General features: G+C 49.3%; 1 protein-coding gene across 1 annotated transcript; it reads right to left on the bottom strand.

The window, feature by feature from the left end:
• Nucleotides 1-508: 508 nt before the first annotated feature.
• On the bottom strand, nucleotides 509-18,973 carry RSPH6A (radial spoke head 6 homolog A). The gene is made up of 6 exons (XM_041746374.1): nucleotides 18,158-18,973; nucleotides 14,750-14,987; nucleotides 6,921-7,685; nucleotides 5,689-5,833; nucleotides 4,841-4,958; nucleotides 509-800 (listed from the first exon to the last, which is right to left on the bottom strand). The coding sequence occupies exons 1-6, from the start codon at nucleotides 18,820-18,822 to the stop codon at nucleotides 563-565; spliced, it is 2,169 nt and encodes a 722-aa protein (XP_041602308.1). The 5' UTR covers nucleotides 18,823-18,973; the 3' UTR covers nucleotides 509-562.
• Nucleotides 18,974-18,985: the final 12 nt, after the last annotated feature.

The raw sequence follows: 18,985 nt of genomic DNA, 5'->3' as shown, positions 1-18,985 counted from the left end.
AAATGACATCAATACAACTCTCTCTTGCCCTTGGGTCCTTGCATATGCTGTTCCCTCTGCTTGGAATGCTCTTCTTCACTCTGTCCTTGACCCTTCAAGAGTCGGATCAGGAGCTCTGTCAGTCCTCTGGGCTCCCCCATCTGCTTTGTCACTGCTGGAGGATGTGTCCATCTTTCCTGCAGAATGTGAGCCCCAGGAAAGCAGATCTGGGGCTCCTTGGCCACCTCTGTGTCCCCAGTGCAGGGCTGAGCTAACCAAAAGCCTTTCAATAGCAGTTTGATGGCCAGATGAAGGAATAAATGAAACAGAGAGACTCTGCTGGGCCATGTCTGTTCCCAACAGAGCCCATAGCCCTAACTTGGAGGCCATGTCAACAAACAAATGAAGAGCTAGGCCATAATGCTGGGAGAAATTTTATTTAGAGCAGCTACCTTCCTCTTCTACTCCTGCCCTCCATGGGCAGAAATCAAAACAACCGTGAAAAAAAACAACGCATTGCTAACAATGTGTAAGGGAAAACCTGCTATCTACCTGCTTGAGGGAGGGGGCTATGGGGTCCCCTTCAGTCATCCAGGTCCTCATCCTCATCTTCTTCCTCATCTTCCTCTTCTTCCTCTGCTGCTGCCAGGGCCTGCTCCTGGGCTGCCTTGAGGGCCTGCTCCTCCTCCACAGTGGGGTCACTCATCTCCATGACCTCTGGGCCCCTGGGGTACTCCTGCTGAATGGGGGCTGGCAGGGGTGGGTTGAAGTTGTCGGGACTGTACTTGTGACCCCAGCCAATGTAGATGTTCTCAAACTTCCTGCAAAGGCAGAGAGATACTGGGAATCCTCTCTTGAAGGCCCCAGCCTGGGCTTTCATTGAAAGTAGGGCCCAGTTGGGGGCACAGCATGACTGAAAAGTGGTGGGTGGTGGGGTGATATCTGCCCATAGGGTTTCTCTTGTTTGGGTGTTCCTTCTTCAATCTTTTTTGAGCACTGACTCCTAAGTGCCAGGCATGTCTAGAGTCACACTCTATGACAACACATATAACCACTGAGCACTTGACATGTGGCTAGTGTGACCAAACCACCGAGTTTCTAATTGTATTTGATTTTTTCTTTTTTAAAAAATATTTTTTTTTTATTTATGAGAGACACACAGAAAGAGGCAGAGACATATGCAGAGAGAGAAGCAGGCTCCCCGCAGGAGGCCCAACGCAGGACTCGATCCCAGGACCTGAGCCAAAGGCAGACACTCAACCACTGAGCCACCCAGGTGCCTAAATTGTATTTGATTTTCTATTTTTTTAAGGTTTTATTTATTTATTCATGAGAGACAGAGAGAGAGAGAGAGAGAGGCAGAGACACAGGCAGAGGGAGAAGCGGGCTCCATGCCGGGAACCCAATGTGGGACTCCATCCCGGGTCTCCAGGATCACACCCTAGGCCAAAGGTGGCGCTAAACCGCTGAGCCACTCAGGCTGCCCTGATTTTCTATTTTTGCTGGCAAGTTCTTCTTCAGCACCCCTGGTTATTTAGGAATGTGTTAATTTCTACATATCTGTGAAATTCCCCCAAATTCCTTCTGTTAATGATTTCTAATTTCACCCCAGTGTGGCCAGAGAACATATTTTGTATGATCAATATCTGGGTAAATGTATTGAGACTTGTTTCACGGTCTAGTCCTGGAAGCTGTTCTATGTGCACCTGAGAAGAATGTGTGTTCTGTTGTTGTCAGAGTGGATTTTATTTAATTTTAATGAACTTACATTTAAGCAATAAAACTGATACTCAGTATGGTTATTGGCAAATGTCTAAACATGTCCGAATCTATTATGTCAACTGTAAATGTTGTGAAATCTGAATACAGGTCAAGGGATACCTGGTGGCAGTGGTTAAGCGTCTGCCTTTGGCTTGGGTGGTGATCCCAGGGTCGTGGGATCAAGTCCTACACCGAGCTCCTTGCAGGGAGCTTGCTTCTCCGTCTGCCTGTGTCTCTGCCTCCCTGGATCTCTCATGAATAAATAAAATCCGTTTAAAAAATGAATACAGGTCAAGTACTTCTGATGAAAAGGTAGCATCAAACGGAATGTACTGTAAGTGTCAACTTCACAGCAGATTCTGAAGACATAGTATGAAAATAAGACAGAGTGCAAAACAGCTTGATAATTTTTACATTACTGATTTCATGTTGTAATGATAGCATTTAGGATATTTAGGATGAAATAAAATATATTATTAAGATGAATTTTGTTTTTATTCTTGAATGTGGCTAGCACTGGAAAAAAAATTTTTAATTTAAAAAATAGAAAAAATTAAAAATAAAAAAGTAAAAAAAGGCGGGGGGGCACCTGGGTGGTTCAGTGGTCAAGCATCTGCCTTTGGCTCAGGTCATGATCCTGGGGTCCGGGGATCGAGTCCCGCATCAGGCTCCCCATTGGGAGCCTGCTTCTCCCTCTGCCTATGTCTCTGCTTCTCTCTGTGTGTCTGTCATGGATAAATAAATAAAATCTTAAAAAAGAAAAGAAAAGATAATCGAAAATGATACAGGTGGCTTGTATTTTATTTGTGTTGGACAGTGCTGGTCTAGATGTGGGGACCCAGCAGTGAACACGTTAAGCAAGAATCCCTGCTGTGGTGCCTACATTCTAGAAGGAGGAGACTGATAATAAACACAAACATAACTGGGTGCGTCCAAGCCTCCCAGTCTACCTGTTCCCAGAATTTTAATTAGAAGAGAATATGGGAGAAAAGGAAGGGGACCAGGAGATAGGAAGAGAGGCAGAGAGGAATAGCAGGGGGCTGGGGGGAAAGGGGAATGGAGAGTTTGCCATGAAGGCTCTGTGGCTTTGCCCTTTATCACAGCCTTGGTCTTCTGGAGACAGTTGTTTTCCTCCAGGTCTTTCTCAGAGCCTTCAAATATACTACTTCCTTGGAAACCTCACCCGTGAGATTGAACTTGCAAGGAAGACAGACTCTCAGTCCCCAACCCCAGTCCTGTGCCCACCTGACCCTGCAGTTTAACCAGATCCTGTGCACTCCCAGTCTGGGAACCTCTGGTCTAGAGTGTCCTCTATCTGCTTTTCTCCCTGTTTGTTACTTCTCTTTTCCCAAAGATTTCACATCAAGGCTGCTCTTCCCAGGAATCTACTCTGATCCCCTTAAGATGACAATTTCCAGCTGTAATTGGTCCCTCCACTGTCCCCAGTGGTACTTAGTTTGTAACAGGGTATTTATTCAGCTGAGGGGGTGTTTGCTGTATGATTAATGTCTATGATTCTGTCTGCTCAGAGGCACGATACACATCATCTTTTCAATAAAGGGCCTGGGACCTAACATATAGCTATCAAACAGTAACATCTAAGTCTTTTATAAAGAAAAAGAAAGGGGAGCAGGGCACTTGGGTGACTCAATTGGTAAGTGTCTGCCTTTGGCTTAGGTTGTGATCCCAGGGTCCTGGGATCAAGCCCTATCTGGGCTCCCTGCTCAGTGAGGAATCTGTTCCTGCTTCTCCCTTTGCCCCTCCCCCCACTTGTGCTTGTGTACGTTCTCTATCTCTCCCAAATAAATAAAATCTTTTTAAAAAAATAGTTGGAGGGATGAATGATTGAGTGGTGTTTGGGTGAGTGGTTGGATGAGTGAATGGAGTTCCAAATTTGGATCTGTTGCTTTCAGAAAGATATTGGCAGAACGCCTGGCTGGCTCAGTTGATGGAGCATGTGACTCTTGATCTCAGGGTTATGAGTTTGAGCCCTGCATTGGGTGTTGAGATTACTTAAAAATAAAGTCTTGGGATTCCCAGGTGGCTCAGTGGTTTGGCACCTGCCTTTGGCCCAGGGCATGATCCTGGAGTCCTGGGATCAAGTCCCATATCGGGCTCCCTGCATGGAGCCTGCTTCTCCCTCTGCCGCCCCCCCATGAATAAATAAATAAAGTCTTTTTAAAAATTTGAAAAATTAAAATTAAAAAAAATAAAATCTTAAAAGAAAGAAAGAAAAGAACAAATGTTGGCAAATTAGGATGTGGCCAGAAGAAGGGGGTTGGCAAAAACAAGCAGGCGAGATTCTTCCTTGTTTCTGGAGGGGGGAAAATGCCAAGAATATAATTGAAGTATCAAGATTACTTGAAATCTCATCATAGGATCCAACAAAGTATAGGTTTATCACAGAGATGGAAAAATAAAAAAAATCTATGGAAACTTATCATGCCATCTGGTGGACAGAGCTGGTAAGTGCGCCCGCCCGATGGCTGCGGGGTGCACTCCCTAAGTGGTTAAGCAGGAAGGCTGGGATGCGCCTGGTGGGAGAGACCCAGGAACTCTTGATGTGTAGTGAGTGGGTGGTGAGTGTGTAGCTGCAGGTGGGAAGATGCAGGAGTAACTTCAGCCTGCAGACCTTTTGGGAGCAGCTGGTGGGGGATCCTGGTTGGGAGGACTTCTGCCCAGTAGAGGAGAACATTCAAATTGGAAGAACTGTCCAGGGGGCCCAGGGAAGGAGTAGACTCCCCCAGACACAAGCCTCTGCTCCTGCCACAGCCACCTCAAAGTGGACTCCTGAGTCCTTTCAAGCTCTGTGACCCATATAGCCAAGAAGCCTGGGCTGGGAGGCCAGAGATCCAGGGTTTGAATCCTGCATATGCTATGTGACCCTGGGTCCATTCCTTTCTCTCTCTGATTCTCCATTCTCTTATCCGAGGATTTCTCATTTTAGCCTTAGTGGAACTCCTGGAGCTGAGTGTGGGAGTCAGCCCTGGGGGCTTCCTGAAGGGGGTCCTGCCAATCTCCGCCCCGCCCCCTGCCCTCACCCTGACTCTGAAGAAGTTGGAGGGGCTTTCTCTGCTGGAAGTATTAGGAGAAGACCTACTTGCCACTGGCGTAGGCATACGCCCCTGGCCAAAGATTGGAGCGTACGACAGCCACGGAGTACTGCGGGCAGAGACTGCAGGACAGGCGGGCAGTCCAGGGAGACATGTGCATGATTTCTGCAGGAGAATGGAGAGCACCAGGGAGGTCAGAGCTTCCTGAAGCCCTGCACAGCCCCCTGGAGGGGAGACAGAAAGAGGGGAGGGAGCAAAGGAGGAGGATAGGGAAGAGGCATGAAGGGAACTGTGGCTGGCCCCAGGAAGCCACCGCACCTCTCTGAGCTTCAGTGACCACACCCAAGAAGTGGGTATACTTACCTCACCTCCCTTGCAGGAGATGCTATGATCTCCCTTCCAGGTTGGCTACTGGTTTGGGCCACAGTGCAGAGGGCACAGCACAGGCCCTGGGCTCCCGGAGATCTGGGTTCAAATTTGTGCTGTGTCCACTCACCCACTCTCAGCCTCTCCTTCTCCCTTCCTCCAGGGACCTGAGGCCCTGACCTCAGGAAATTCCTCTCCAGGCTTCCAAAATCCAACTCAGGTCCTGCCTCCTTGGGGGAAAGCCTCACTAACTCTCTCTCTTCCTCTCTCCCCCAAACCCACATGGGGCTCAAAACATCATATCCCTCCCATCTGCAACATGGCCATGTGCTTGACATGACTCTCAAGATGGACATGTCCCCATAACCCCAAGAGGGGTCACTGTCACCAACCCCATATTATAGAGGAGACAATATCTGAGGCTCAGAGAGATGCCCTCGGCAGTCTTCTTGTCCCCCCCACCCCTACTTTCTCCCCAGGCTCCACCTGGGCTGGTGGGCTGGCATGTATGAAGGAAGAGGACCATTACCTGCGTCTTCTGAGAGCGGGGTGAGCAGCGGGGGCCCCACCTCCTGCTCCACCTCCTCCATCCCCTCATCTGCCTTCTCTTCCTCCTCCCCCAGCTCCTCTTCCTCTTCCATCTTCTGCAAAGGGTTCACCCAAGTGCAGCGGCCCTGAAGGGGAGGAGAGGAAGGGGAAGGTCAGTCGGCACCTGGACTCTGGGAGGGGGTAGGGGCCAGGAAGGACACTGGGCACTGGCCCTGTCCTCAGGGACCCAGGTATGGGCAGGGTTGCGGGAGGGAGGACAGCCTGAGAGAGCTGTAGTGGTGAGGTGGAGACGCCTGCTATCTGCTAGCTGCGTGGCTCCCAACTGTGCATTCATCCACTCATTTTTCATGTATTTAATGAGTGCTTACTATATACAGGTAGATGCTGGGGATACATCCTCGAGAGAAGAGACCCCTCCCATCTCTGCCCTGTGGAGCTGACATTCTGCAGCCCATATGATCCTCTGTTCACCTGTGAAATAGTGGTGTCATAGGGGCCTCTCTCATTAGACTGCTGTTGGGTTCCATGAGGTACTGGAGGGCTCATTCATGTTCGTTGAATGAGTGAACCGAAGTGCACAGCATAGAGCAGACTTCAGTTGCCTCAACTATGAAATGGGAATGATAGTCATAACAATCTAAAAAGTTATTTGGATTCAATAAAATATTGCAACAGGGAGTGAGGTAGGTGGAGTCAATAGAAGTTTGTTGAATACATGAATGAATAAAATTTCCTAGCACACAGCAGGTGTTTCCTTGAATGAGTGAATGAATGAATGTAGAGTCCAACAAGTCGGGCATTTGAGAAAGCCAGGTCTTCAGTCTCTTATCCACAATTCCAAATTCTGAAAAGCTGTGAAAAGCATACTTTTTTTTGTGTGTGTGTGTCATTTGGCAGCAACCCCAACCTGAACTAATGAGAAGCAATTTGCAACAGAAATAAAGTCTCTGAGCAGTACTGCAGTCCCAACCCCAGCTTGAGCTGCTGCATGATATCTAGAATGTGTGTGCTGTCACCTTTTCAAAAATCTGAAAAATGCAGGCCACCAAGATGCACGTGGCCCCGGAAGGTCTCTGCCACTGTCAGCGGATTTCCCCAGAGTGAATGAAAACAACGGGCGAATGCACATTATTCAGCACTGCGTCTGGCAGAAAGCAGTGCTGGGGAGCCCCTGGTTCTGCCCCAGGTGAAAAGGCTGTCCCTGGTCCTCACCTGCGGCAGGATGTGCTGCGTGTGGTGCACCCAGTTGGCCATGGAATCCACCAGCTCCAGCACCGGGATGCCCTCAAAGTCGGGGTTCTCCTCGTAGGAGTCGCGGCCTGCACCACCCTCTTCCTCCTCATCACCCTCCTCTTCGCTGAACTGGTAGAAGCCGAGCGGGCTGATGTGCGTGGCGGCCGAGATGCGTGCAATCTGGGCCCGCAGGTAGTTGGCCTCGTTGCCCGGGAAGGGCGGGTAGCTGTTGACGGGCGCGTCCAGGTGGCCGGTGAAGAACTTCTTGATCTTGCGGGCCTGCACGATCTGGATGGGCGTGACGTGTGGCAACCGTGTCCACGGCCGGCCTGGCTCGTGGCACACAAAATACAGGTACTTGTTGGTGCCTGAGCGGCTCTCCTCCTTGGGGACAATGGGCGGTGGCTTCCACATGGGCTTGGGGATAATGTCGATGACCTTCTCCTCGTCCTCCTCGCCCTCCTCCTCGCCATGAGCATCCATGCCTTCGGCGCTCTCCATCATCTCCTCCACCTCCTCCTCCTCCGCCTCCTCCTCGCCCTCCCGGAACTCCACCTCAGCCACCAGGTAGCTGCGGCTGAGCCCCAGGATCTTGCCCCAAAAGCGGCAGGTGTGGATGGGCTGTTGTTCCACCAGCTGCTTCAGGGCCATGAAGATGCGGAAACTCTCGTCTGAGCTCAGGCCCACACCAGCCTGTTCCAAGTAGAAGGCTGTTTCCATGATGTTGGGCACCGCTGTCTCAACCTGCAGAGGGGTGGGGTGGAGGGCAGAGGGAAGGCTGAAGCCTGGCTCCCCAGCCTGACTCTTCTAAAATCCAGAGAAGGGAACTACTCTGTAACCCAGCTGCTGATGCGATCACGGTTGGTCAGTGAGATGTAGGAGCGAGTCCTTGGGGAGGATGTCCATTATATGAAAGAAAAGGCAAAACGACAACAACAATAACAACAAAAAACCACTAGGAGAAAATCCTTTACTCCTTCATCCTTCCCTCTTTCTTCTGCCTGGAACAGGATGTGAAATCTGGAGGCACAGCAGCTATTTTGGGTCCATGAGGCAACATATGGGAGACAATGTCCCACACCCTAATGATGGTAGAGCTGAAAGGTGGAAACTGCCTCTCCCCAGTGGCATCACTAAGCTGCCTTACCTCCTGGCCTTCTTGTTCTATGGGACAAAGCAGCCACTTATAGTAGTTTTCTGTTACTTGCAGCCAAATGCACCCTTAACAGATACCCTAAATCATATAGCAAATTAAGGGAAGAGGCTGGTTTTGAGTTCAGGAATCAATGATGTCAGAGGATGGGCATGATAAGTCTTGCCCTCATTGCCTCCTCCTTCACCATCTGCTTTGTTCAGGGAGACAGAAGGGGAGAGACAGAGAACAGGGGGTGAGGGCAGGAAGGGAGTGAGAACAAGTAAGTTGAGGACTGGGACTAGAAAACATTGAGGTTTGGGTCCAGCCACCCCCATAACCATATGGCCACAAGGCTAACCTGAATACTTTTTTTTGTTCAGGTCCAGAAATCTAAGCCACTAAATTCGTTAGAGCATCAATAAGAAAACAACATGGGTCCACCTTAAGTGTGTGACTGAAACTGAAATAGGTAAATGTGGGAGCCACACAGTGGATGACTGAGACTTTGTGTCCACATTTAACCTCCTTTAAGGACGCTGGTCTTATTGGACTAGGGGCTCACCCTATTCCACAATGACCCCATCTTAACTAATTACATCTGCAGTGACCCTACTTCCAAATAAGGTCCCATTCTGAAGCACCTGGAGGAGAGATACTTTCTCCTTCACAAGAATTTTTGGAGGACACAATGCAATCCATAACAGATGTTTGGTGTAAATATGATGCTGATGCTTAAATCACAACAGTTGCTGTGAAAGATTTGGTGACAAGCATACTGAGGTTTTTTTCCTAAAGGTTTATATATTGCATTCTCATTTTCATAAAAGCTCCAATTGTGAATAGTGTTAAGATGAACAATTTATTGGGACACTTGGGTGGCTCAGTGGTTGAGTATCTGCCTTCAGTTCAGGGTGTGATCCCAGGGTCTTAGGATCAAGTCTGGCGTCGGGCTCCCTGCAGGGAGCTGCTACTCCCTCTGCCTATGTTTCTGCCTCTCTCTCTGTGTTTCTCATGAATAAATAAAATCTTTTAAAAAAAAGATGAACAATTTATTGCATCTTCTCCCTATGCCTGCTGGACATAGGCATACTATGGTCTGCAAGTGTTTGCAGTCCCTCCCCAAAGGAGAATGATAGGCTCCCACCTCTACCCCCATTGTACTCAGGGAGGGGCCGTGTCACTTGCTCTGAATACTTGAAGCAGCAGTGACAGAGAGGGACACATGTCACAGCCAGGCAGAAGCTGTAAGAGCCAATGTGGGGTTGGCTATGCGCTTTTTACTCTGCAACTGTGGAAGCCTGTGGCACAATGCAATCTCCATCAAGAAATCATCCTGGGATCTCAAGCAGCTGATGAGCAAAAAGTTCTTTTGCTAACTCTGGATGCAGGTAATGTGAGCAAGAAATAAATTGTGTAATATTAAGCCACTGAGATTGTGCTATTGGTTATCTCGGCTCCATAGAGGCACAGCCCAATATTTTAGAATAGGAGAATTGTTCTTTTGAAAGTAGTTCTGGCACTTTCCTTCAATTGTAAACACAATGCAAAAGCTTGTCTTCCTAATTGATGGTGACACCAGCAAGTCAGGGAGGGCTGAGTCAAACTTAATTCTAAGACACCTTGCTGACAGGAAGGAAGATAAAGGAATGAGCCTAGGAAACTTTCTTGGGAGTGTGTGCCTGGCCCATGGACCAGTGGCATCACCTTCTTTCTGAGAATCCTCCCCGCCTAATCCACACCACCACCCCCAGAGTCCACACGGCAATGGAGTGCCCTTACCAATCATGTTTAAATTATTATCTCGCCACCTTGGCCAGTGTTTGTTGGAGCAAGAGTGGAAAACTGACCTAAAATGACAGATCAGACTCTGCTTCTCTTTCTACTCCCCTCACAGCCCCATAATGTGTGACTGAGTTAGAGTGCAGCTGGCATTCACCCTGCCTAGAAATTACTCCTTTGGTAACACTGGGTTTGAACCCAGATTCTCTGGCCAGACTCTTTCTTCTTCTTTTCTTCTTCCCAGTTTCCGGGAAGATCCCATCTATGATCTGGGAGAAAGGATTTCCTGATGGCAACTGGATGGTATTTTTAAAAAAGTAAACTCAGCTGCTATGGGGCAGCTGTATGTTGTGAAGTAGAGAGGGCCAGAAGGAGAGAGGGGCAAAAGTGAAGTATGGGTACTGGGGTCCCTGAATACCAGCTCTGCCGTGGGCCCCAGCCACATCTCTACCCTTGGCTTGAAAAGGGTCAATCAGTCCTGTGAGCTGGCTGAGCCAGCACCATCCCCAAGCCCTTTCTCCATTGCTCCAAGGTTGTTTTCCCAGCCTCCCTTGGAGCCAGGGATTGTTATGTCACTCAATCTGGGCAATGAGATGCAAGCAGAGGTCTTCTGAGAGGCTTCTGGGAAACTTTTACTCCCAATTTTAAAAATTTATTTTTAATTTTAATTTTTTAAAGTTTGCTTATTTATTTGAGATATAGAGAGAGCAAATGAGCATGAGCAGGAAGGGGAGGAGAGGGAGAGAGACTCAAGCAGACTCTGTGCTGAGCACAGAACCCAACCTGGGGACTTGAACCCATGACCCTGAGATCACGACCTGAGCCAAAACCAAGAGTCAACACAACTGGCTGTGCCACCCAGGTGCCCCGGTTTATTTATTTTTCTAGTAATCTCTACCCCCAACGTGGGGTTCAAACTCACAGCCCTGAGATCAAGCCGCAGGCTCCTCAGACTGAGCAAGCCAGGCACGAGACATACAAAGACAAGCTCCTTTCCTCCCTTTTTGGGACACTGGTGTGGGGATATGATGTTTGAGGCTGTAGCAACGGTTTTTTGAACATCAAGTGATGGGCTCAAGGACCATACACAGAGCAGAGGGGAGGAAAAAGCCGGATTCTTAGTGATCTCACAGACAAGATGCTCCAACTCTGCCCACTCTTGGCCAAATGAAGTAATTAAATGTTTTTCTGAAATGCTTGGTCCATTTTATTTATTTATTCATTCATTCAGGAGAGACACACAGAGAGAGGCAGAAACATAGGCAGAGGGAGAAGCAGGCTCCCTGCGGGGAGCCTGATGCAATTAAGCATTTGCGGCCAGAAACAAGCCTTACTGACTGCATTGGCCAGAGAGGGGATTTATACCCAGGCTTCTATGATGCTGAAAAATGTTCTCTCAGGACACCCGGGTGGATCAGTGGTTGAGCATCTGCCTTTGGTTTTTTTTTCTGTTTGTTTGTTTTGTTTTGTATTGTATTTTTTAAAGATTTTATTTATTCAAGAGGGACACAGAGAGAGAGAGGCAGGGACACAGACGGAGGTGGAAGCAGGCTCCCTGCAGGGAGCCCGATGTGGGACTCAATTAAGATCTCAAAATCCCGGGATCCCTGTGTGGCGCAGCGGTTTGGCGCTTGCCTTTGGCCCAGGGCGTGATCCTGGAGACCTGGGATCGAATCCTACATCGGGCTCCCGGTGCATGGAGCCTGCTCCTCCCTCTGCCTGTGTCTCTGCCTCTCTCTCTCTGTATGACTATCATAAATAAATTTAAAAAAATATTAAAAAAAAAAAAGATCTCAGGATCCCAGGATCACGCACTGAGCCAAAGGCAGATGCTCAACCACTGAGCCTCCCAGGCATCTTGAGCATCTGACTTTGGCTCAGGGCATGATCCTGGGGTCCTGAGATTGGGTCCCTCATCAGGCTCCATTCAGGGAGCCTGGTTGTCTGCCTATGTATCTGCCTCTCTGTGTGTCTCTCATGAATAAATAAATAAAATCTTAAAAAAAAAACCCCACCACTGTTCTCTTGGTGTAGAAACAAGGAAGGGGGTTGGGAATGGGGGAGAAGACAGCCTTCAGTGCCCCTTCCCAGGGGAGCCAACCTTCTCAGCTGTGGACTGCTTGAATATCAGGTGTAAATATCAGGTGTGAGAGAAACTTCTATCTTGTTTTAACCACTTGTCTCCAGTTCTGCAACATCATCTACTTCCTGCCTTAATGTGATCTATGCTGTCAAACGGGTACAGTAAAGTGTTAGTTTTTGGAATGTGATGCAGTAATACTAAAGTTAGTCTGAAGTTACTTTTTAAAGGTATCATTTATTTATTTTGAGAGAGAGAGAGAACAAGAGGTGGGAGAGGCAAAGGAAAAGGGAGAGGGAGAGGGAGAGGGAGAGGGAGAGAGGGAATCCCAAGCCAACTCCATGCTAGGTGTGCCCTAAGTTAGTCTGAAATTATAAATGGAAGAATAACCAGCCTCTGTTACAAAACAGAGGCACAGTGACAGGGAGCCTTCTGCTACCAAATAGCCAAATCTGCGTTGCAGTGGCTGTACACAGCAAGCTGGAGAGTTCTAGAGCGGAGAGCCATACACAGAGTGAAGGTGAAGAAAAGAGAATCCACAAACAGGTCAAGTCCATATAGGTGTAAATAAATCATAGAGATGGCATTTCAAAGGAAGCGGTAAGGAAAGAATGCATTACTCCACAAAGGCTGTTGGGGATCTCAGCTAGCAATTTAGAAGAAATAGGAAAAGGGAAATGAGAGCCTCATCTTCTATCAGAAAAATAAACACAAAAAGCTGAATTTCTTTAAGTCTTTTCTTAGAGACATGTACATGTCACAAATGCCCACAATTTTGCCCTTTGCAGACCTCCCATTAGGAATTCCAGCTCCAGGGATGCCTGGGTGGCTCAGTGGTTGAGCCTCTGCCTTTGGTTCAGGGCATGATCGTGGGGTCTGGAATGGAGTCTCACATGGGGCTCCTGCTTCTCCCTCTGCCTGTGTCTCTGCCTCTATGTGTTTGTGTGTATTTCATGACTAAATAAATTTAAAAATATATATATATATAAAGGAATTCCAGCTCCAGGGCACCTGGGTGGCTCAGTGAGTTAAGTGTCTGTCTTTGGTTCAGGTCGTGGTCCTGAGGTCCTGGGATCCTGGGATCAGGTCCCACATCAGGCTCCCTGCTCTGTTTCTCCCTTTGCCTCTCATGAATAAAATAAAAGCAAAATATTAAAAAGTAAAAAAAAAAAAAAAAAAAGAATTCCAGCTCCCAAGTTCTAAAGGGGTGGGGTGGGGCCTTCAGGGGACCACCCCTGTCCAGACACACATATAAAGGGGCAGAGCCTCCCAAAGGATAGAATTTCCCAGGAGTGCAGCACGGCCCTCTGCCTTAGATATTGCCTTAGATATGGGTTAGATCCGGGGGCGGGGTAGGAAGGGTTAGGAAAGGTGAAGTTCTAAGTAAGTGGGGCCTCCAGATCTGAAATTTATTATTTTATTTATTTTTAAAGATTTTATTTATTTATTCATAAGACACACACACACACACACACACACACACACACACACACACACACAGGCAGAGACTCAGGCAAAGGGAGAAGCGGGCTCCATGCAGGGAGCCCAATGTGGAACTGGATCCCGGGACTACAGGATCATGCCCTGGGCTGAAGGCAGCGCTAAACCTCTGAGCCACCTGGGCTGCCCCCAGATCTGAAATTTAAAACCACACTCCCAGGTAAAACTTCGTGCCCAAGACTTGGGATTTTTTTTTTCTTTTTCTCTTTTTTTTTTTTTTTTCCTCTTTTCTTTTTTTGGCCTTTATTTATGATAGTCACAGAGAGAGAGAGAGGCAGAGACAGAAACAGGCTCCATGCACCGGGATGCCCGACGTGGGATTCGATCCCGGGTCTCCAGGACCGCGCCCTGGGCCAAAGGCAGGCGCTAAACCGCTGCGCCATCCAGGGATCCCCAAGACTTGGGATTTCCACCTTGGCTCTCCTTGCCCATGGGTGGCACGTTCCTTCCCCAGAATCCTGGAGTCTCAGAATCATAGCTGGAAGTGAGCACAGAGCCTCATCGGCTGCAGACAGGACGAAGGTTGTGTATGGCAGGGGCTCTGGAGGTCATGGTGCTTCCTCTGTGCCCTCTGAGCCTATGTCTTTCCTCCACAAATAGGAATAAGTAGCACTTGCCTTGCAGGGTTGCTTCAGGGATGAAAGGAGACAGTGCTCTTCAAGCTCTTAGCAAGGGCCTAGGAGGTATCCGAAGGATCTAAACAAGGGTTCTCCACAAATATTTCTTGCATGAGAGGGAAAGAACACTTTACCTGATTTCTCGGCTGTTGTCCAATTCTGGCAATAGTTGTGGAATTAAATATTCTGAGGATAGTGAAATGTTAAGGGGCCAAGAGTGGAAGAATTCTTAGAGGGTCTCAACTTAACAAAAGGGGAAACTGAGTCCAAGGACTCGCGGAGTGGGGGTGTGGTGCACTTCAGTCCTGAGAGACTCCAGGAGGTCTGCAAAGCAGATTATTCTTGGGAGGAAGGATTAAAGAAAAGACAGTAAGAGACTCCAGTCTCCACTTCGAGGCGGCTGCAGGAGTCAGGTTTCTAAAAAGCAGAGCCCACTAGCTCTTCTGTCTTCTGCTTCAGATGCTTGCAGGGCACTCCAGGGCGCTCAGGAGAAAGCCCGAGCCCCTGGGCCTGGCACTCTAAGCCCTCAGTGACCTGGTCTTGGCCCCCTCAGCCCGGCGCGCACATGAAACCGAAATCGTTTGTGTTTCTGGGTGGGTACCGCGTGCGCTCCCTCACCTGCAGACCTGAGCTCAGGGGTGCCTAAGCCCCGGCCAGCGCCCGTCGCGCCGCCCGCCCCTCCCACCGGCTCACTCACCACTTCCTCCTCCAACTCCTGTTCGCCCTCGCCTCCTGCGCCGCTCCGAAGGAACAGCCCCCTCTGTCTGTCCGCCATCTCGTAGGTGGGCTCCATCTCGGGGTCGTCCCGCATGGTGTCCAGCTTGGGGTGGAACCACTCCCATTGCGTGGTGCGGTTCAGCGACTCCAGGATGGACAAGGGGTCCTCGGGCCGCTGGTTCAAGATCTTGGTCAGCAGGTTCACCAGGTGCTCATACCTGCCTCCCGCGGGGAGGGAGTGGGAGGTGGGAAACAGCACTAGCTCAGCTCAGTGAGCTATTATGTGCCTGGTCCTGTGCCTGGAGCTGGGGACCCTCGTGGAGAAGAGAAACTGTCCCTGTCCTGGTGGAGCTGACATTCGTTGATGGAGACAGACATTAACCCAATAGGCAAAATATATAGTGTGTCCTGTGAAGACAGAGCAGGGAATGGGGACAGGGAATGCCAGGGATAGATGGCTTCCCATTGTGAATATGGGAGGCCAGGGAAGGTCACACCAAGGTGACATTTAAGCTGAGATCTGAATGATGTGAGGAGCCAAATCATACAAATATTAGGGGTGTTTCAGTCAGAGGGGGCAACTGGTATATAGGCCCTGAGACATTTCATGAGTCTAACAGAATCTTAATAAAACTCAAGGAAACTAGGAGACAGGCAAATTCCATGCCAATTTCGTTTAGAAATAGAGATGCTGATTTTTTTTTAAGATTTTAAAATATTTTATTCATGAGAGACACAGAGAAAGGGGGGGGGGGGCAGAGGGAGAAGCAGGCTCCATGCAGAGAGCCTGACATGGGACTTGATCCTGGGGTCTCCAGGATCATACTCTGGGTGGAAGGCGGCACTAAATGGTTGAGCCACCCGGGCTGCCCCTTAAGATTTTATTTATTTGAGAGAGAGAGAGTGAGAGAGCACAAGCAAGGGGACAGGTGGGGAGAGGCAGAGGGAGAAGCAGACTCTGCTGAGCAGGGAGATCCCAGGATCATGACCTGAGCCAAAGGCAGACACTTAACCAACTGAACCACCCAGGGGCCCCTGGATGCTGAAATCCTGAGCTAAATATTAGCATTTGGCACCCAGCAAAAAGTTGCTCTCAAAAAGACAACATACCATGATTAAACTGGGCTAATAACAGGACTGGTCTGATATTAGAAAAGTAGAAAAAATATAACTCATCATGTTAATATATATATAACAAGTTGGGGCACCTGGGTGGCTCAGTCAGAAGCATCCAACTCATGACTTCAGCTCAGGTCGTGATTTCAAGGGTCCTGGGATGGGGCCCTGAGAGGGGCTCCCTGCTCAGCAGGGAGTCTGCTTGGGATTCTCTCCCTTAGCCCCACCCCCTATACTTGTGTGTGCTCTCTAAAATAATAAATCTTAAAACACATTTATAAGATAACCTCAACCAGTGCAGAGAAAGTGTTTGATAACATACAACACCCATTTATGATAAAAAAAAAAAAAAGCCCAGCAAACTAGGAATAGAAGGTAATTTTTATAATTGTATAAAGGGGATCCACAAGTAACCTACAGCACACTCCAAACATGGTGAAAAGACTGGGAATGAGGATGCTTGCTTTCAAGGCTTGTATTTAACACTGTACTGGAAGTCCCAGCCAATGCAATCTGACATGAAAAAGAAAGGAAAGGTAAAAAGGATTGGAAAGAAAGTACTGAAACTGCCATGGTTTGCAGGGGATGTGATTGGGAATCACATGCAGAGGACTTGAGCTGAGGGTGTGCCTGGCATAGTGGAGGAACACTGAGGAGGTCAGAGTGGCTGGAGCCGGCGGTGGGAGAGGTTGTGGGGGGAGAGGAGGCAGAGTGATGACAGTACTGTAATGGCTTCCTTGCACCCAAGCCCAGGACTATGCTGGACACTTGAGAGCAGTGCAGGATTCTCACCACAATCATACATCTGAGAAACAATCACGATCCCTACTCTTCAGTTGAGGAAACAGAGGCTCAGAAGAGTTGAAGTCATGAGGTCACACAGTGGTTGCACAGCCAGGATTTGAAACCAGGCTGGTCTGATTTCAAAGCATGTATGTCTAACCCTCTGCTGGATGGAAACCCTTCGACAGCAGTCTGGGCTATGCTGGAGAGCCATCACTGAATTGGGAAAGGGTAAGGAGAGGTCAGACTTTGCCACAGCTTTTCAATAGGGGATCTGGAAGCTCCCAAGGGTGGGAAGGAACTGTGGGGAAGAGCTAGATGTTTTGACTAAACTCCCGATTTAGGACCTAGAGATGAAGTTTGGAGAGCCAATAGGGGTTTGAATGGCTGTTATGAGAGGCATAAACCTATCCCTGAGGGCACTGGGGGGCCATGGCAAGCTCTGCACATGAGAGGCACGGGGTCAGTTTTGTCCTTTAGCAAGTCTTGTTACTTCTCCAGCCTTGTCTCTTCCTGCTGCCCCTTTCTTGCTTGGTTCCAGTCATACCAGCCTCCTTGCTGTTCCTCAGACACAGCGAGCCTTAAAGCTTTTAAACGTGCTGTGTCTTATACCTGAACCTCTCCTCTAGTTACCTACAAGATGCTCTCCTTCAAGTCCCTGACCAAATGTTACCCCCTCAGAGGCCTTCCTTGACCTCGTGCTATTGTAACATGTACTCACTAACCCCCCCTTTACCCTGCCTTATTTTTCCCCTAAGCTCTTATCATTGCCTATCACTTTTTATATTGTCCATTCTGCCACTAGAATGCAAGTTTTACAAAGATGTAATGGGGACAGCTAAGTGGCCTTGGCAAGCTCCTTCTCCAGGCAAAAAAAAATTAGTGGATAATTGGGCCTCAGGAGCCAAATTACATGCATCTGCCACATCCTAGCTGTTATCATCTTGGATATGGGACCTAATTTCTCTGCCTTGGTTTATCCTCTATAAACAGGAAAGGGGGATCCCTGGGTGGCGCAGCGGTTTGGCGCCTGCCTTTGGCCCAGGGCGCGATCCTGGAGACCCGGGATCGAATCCCACATCGGGCTCGCGGTGCATGGAGCCTGCTTCTCCCTCTGCCTATGTCTCTGCCTTGTGTCTGCCTCTCTCTCTCTGTATGACTATCAGAAATAAATAATATTTAAAAAAAAAGATTTTAAAAAAATAATAAAACAGGAAAGGTAGGTGTGCTAATCTCAGCTATGAGAACTAGGCGCTAATGTGTGAATGGTGGCACAATGTCTGGTAAGTAAATGTTAGCTATTGTTAGCAGTTTCATCCCCTGACTCCTGGTCTGAGTTAGATGCCCCTGGAACAGGCATTGGTGACCCATGAGGGGTGATCTCCTGTCTGAAGAGACCCCAGAGCTTTAGGCAGAGATGGGGCTGGGGTGGGTGAGGCCTCTCCCTGCGTGGGTCACACCCCCTCCCCACTCATGAGCCCCTTCTCACAGGCTGAGGCTGCAACTGACGCTGGTCTGCAGCAGGTAGGCCTTGGCATTCTGCACAGCTAGCTCCCGAGGCTCTGGCTCAGGCACCTCCATACTGAAGGGCATGAAGCCCAGCTCGGAGGGCGTGTACTGGAGGGTGGGGTCATCCCTCATGGAGGGCCCATGCTGGGCACCCTGGTCGAACTGTAGGTCTTCTCTCTGGTACATGTTGAACTGGCCCAAGAAGTCGGACTGGTAGGAAGAGTCCAGTTGCTGGAAGAGGTTGCCTTGGCCCTGCTGTAGTTGCTGCAGCATTAGGCTGGCCGTTCGGGTGGCCTGGCTCTCGCCTTCTTCCAGGTAAGGTTGGGGCTGTAACTCGGAGGGAAAGCCCATATTCAGGGATGGGTACTCTAGACCACCCAAGGGGGCTTCCTCAGACTGATACATCAAGTTCTCCGGTTGGGTCAGGCTGGCCCCTGATGACCAGCCCTGCAGGTTGGTCTGGCTCGCGGGGATCCCTTGACTGCTTTGCAGGTCCAGGCCATCGAGGGGTATCTGCTGCACCTCCTCAGAGACGCTGGGCTGGAACTGATTGACTTCCCAACTGCGCCGCTGGGAGGTCTGGGAACTCCTCCAACTTGAGGGTTGCTGGGAGGGGGGTTCAGGGTCGGGCGGTGGGTCCCCCATAGTTCAAAAGGGGTCACAGCTTCCCGGAGGAAGGCTTGCAGACAGGCAGGCCAGATCAGTCGCCCACCTGCCGGCACAAGCCCGGTAGCCTCTACAGCTGCGCCCGTTTCTAAGGAGGGAGGGGGCGGGCCGTTACCAGGGGAGGGCGCGCGGGGACGCCGGG

This window comes from Vulpes lagopus, chromosome 2 (assembly GCF_018345385.1).
Source record: "Vulpes lagopus strain Blue_001 chromosome 2, ASM1834538v1, whole genome shotgun sequence".
In the NCBI taxonomy this organism is placed as follows: domain Eukaryota; kingdom Metazoa; phylum Chordata; class Mammalia; order Carnivora; family Canidae; genus Vulpes; species Vulpes lagopus.
This window is presented reverse-complemented; position numbering and strand designations above follow the sequence as displayed.

Coding starts and splice junctions, on each gene's coding strand:
- RSPH6A (XM_041746374.1), bottom strand. CDS start 18,822: ATGGGGGACCCACCGCCCGACCCTGAACCCCCCTCCCAGCAACCCTCA. Junction 5,834..6,920: donor CGCAGCACATCCTGCCGCAG/GTGAGGACCAGG, acceptor CCTCCCCTTCAG/GGCCGCTGCACTTGGGTGAA. Junction 4,959..5,688: donor CCCGCTCTCAGAAGACGCAG/GTAATGGTCCTC, acceptor ATTCTCCTGCAG/AAATCATGCACATGTCTCCC.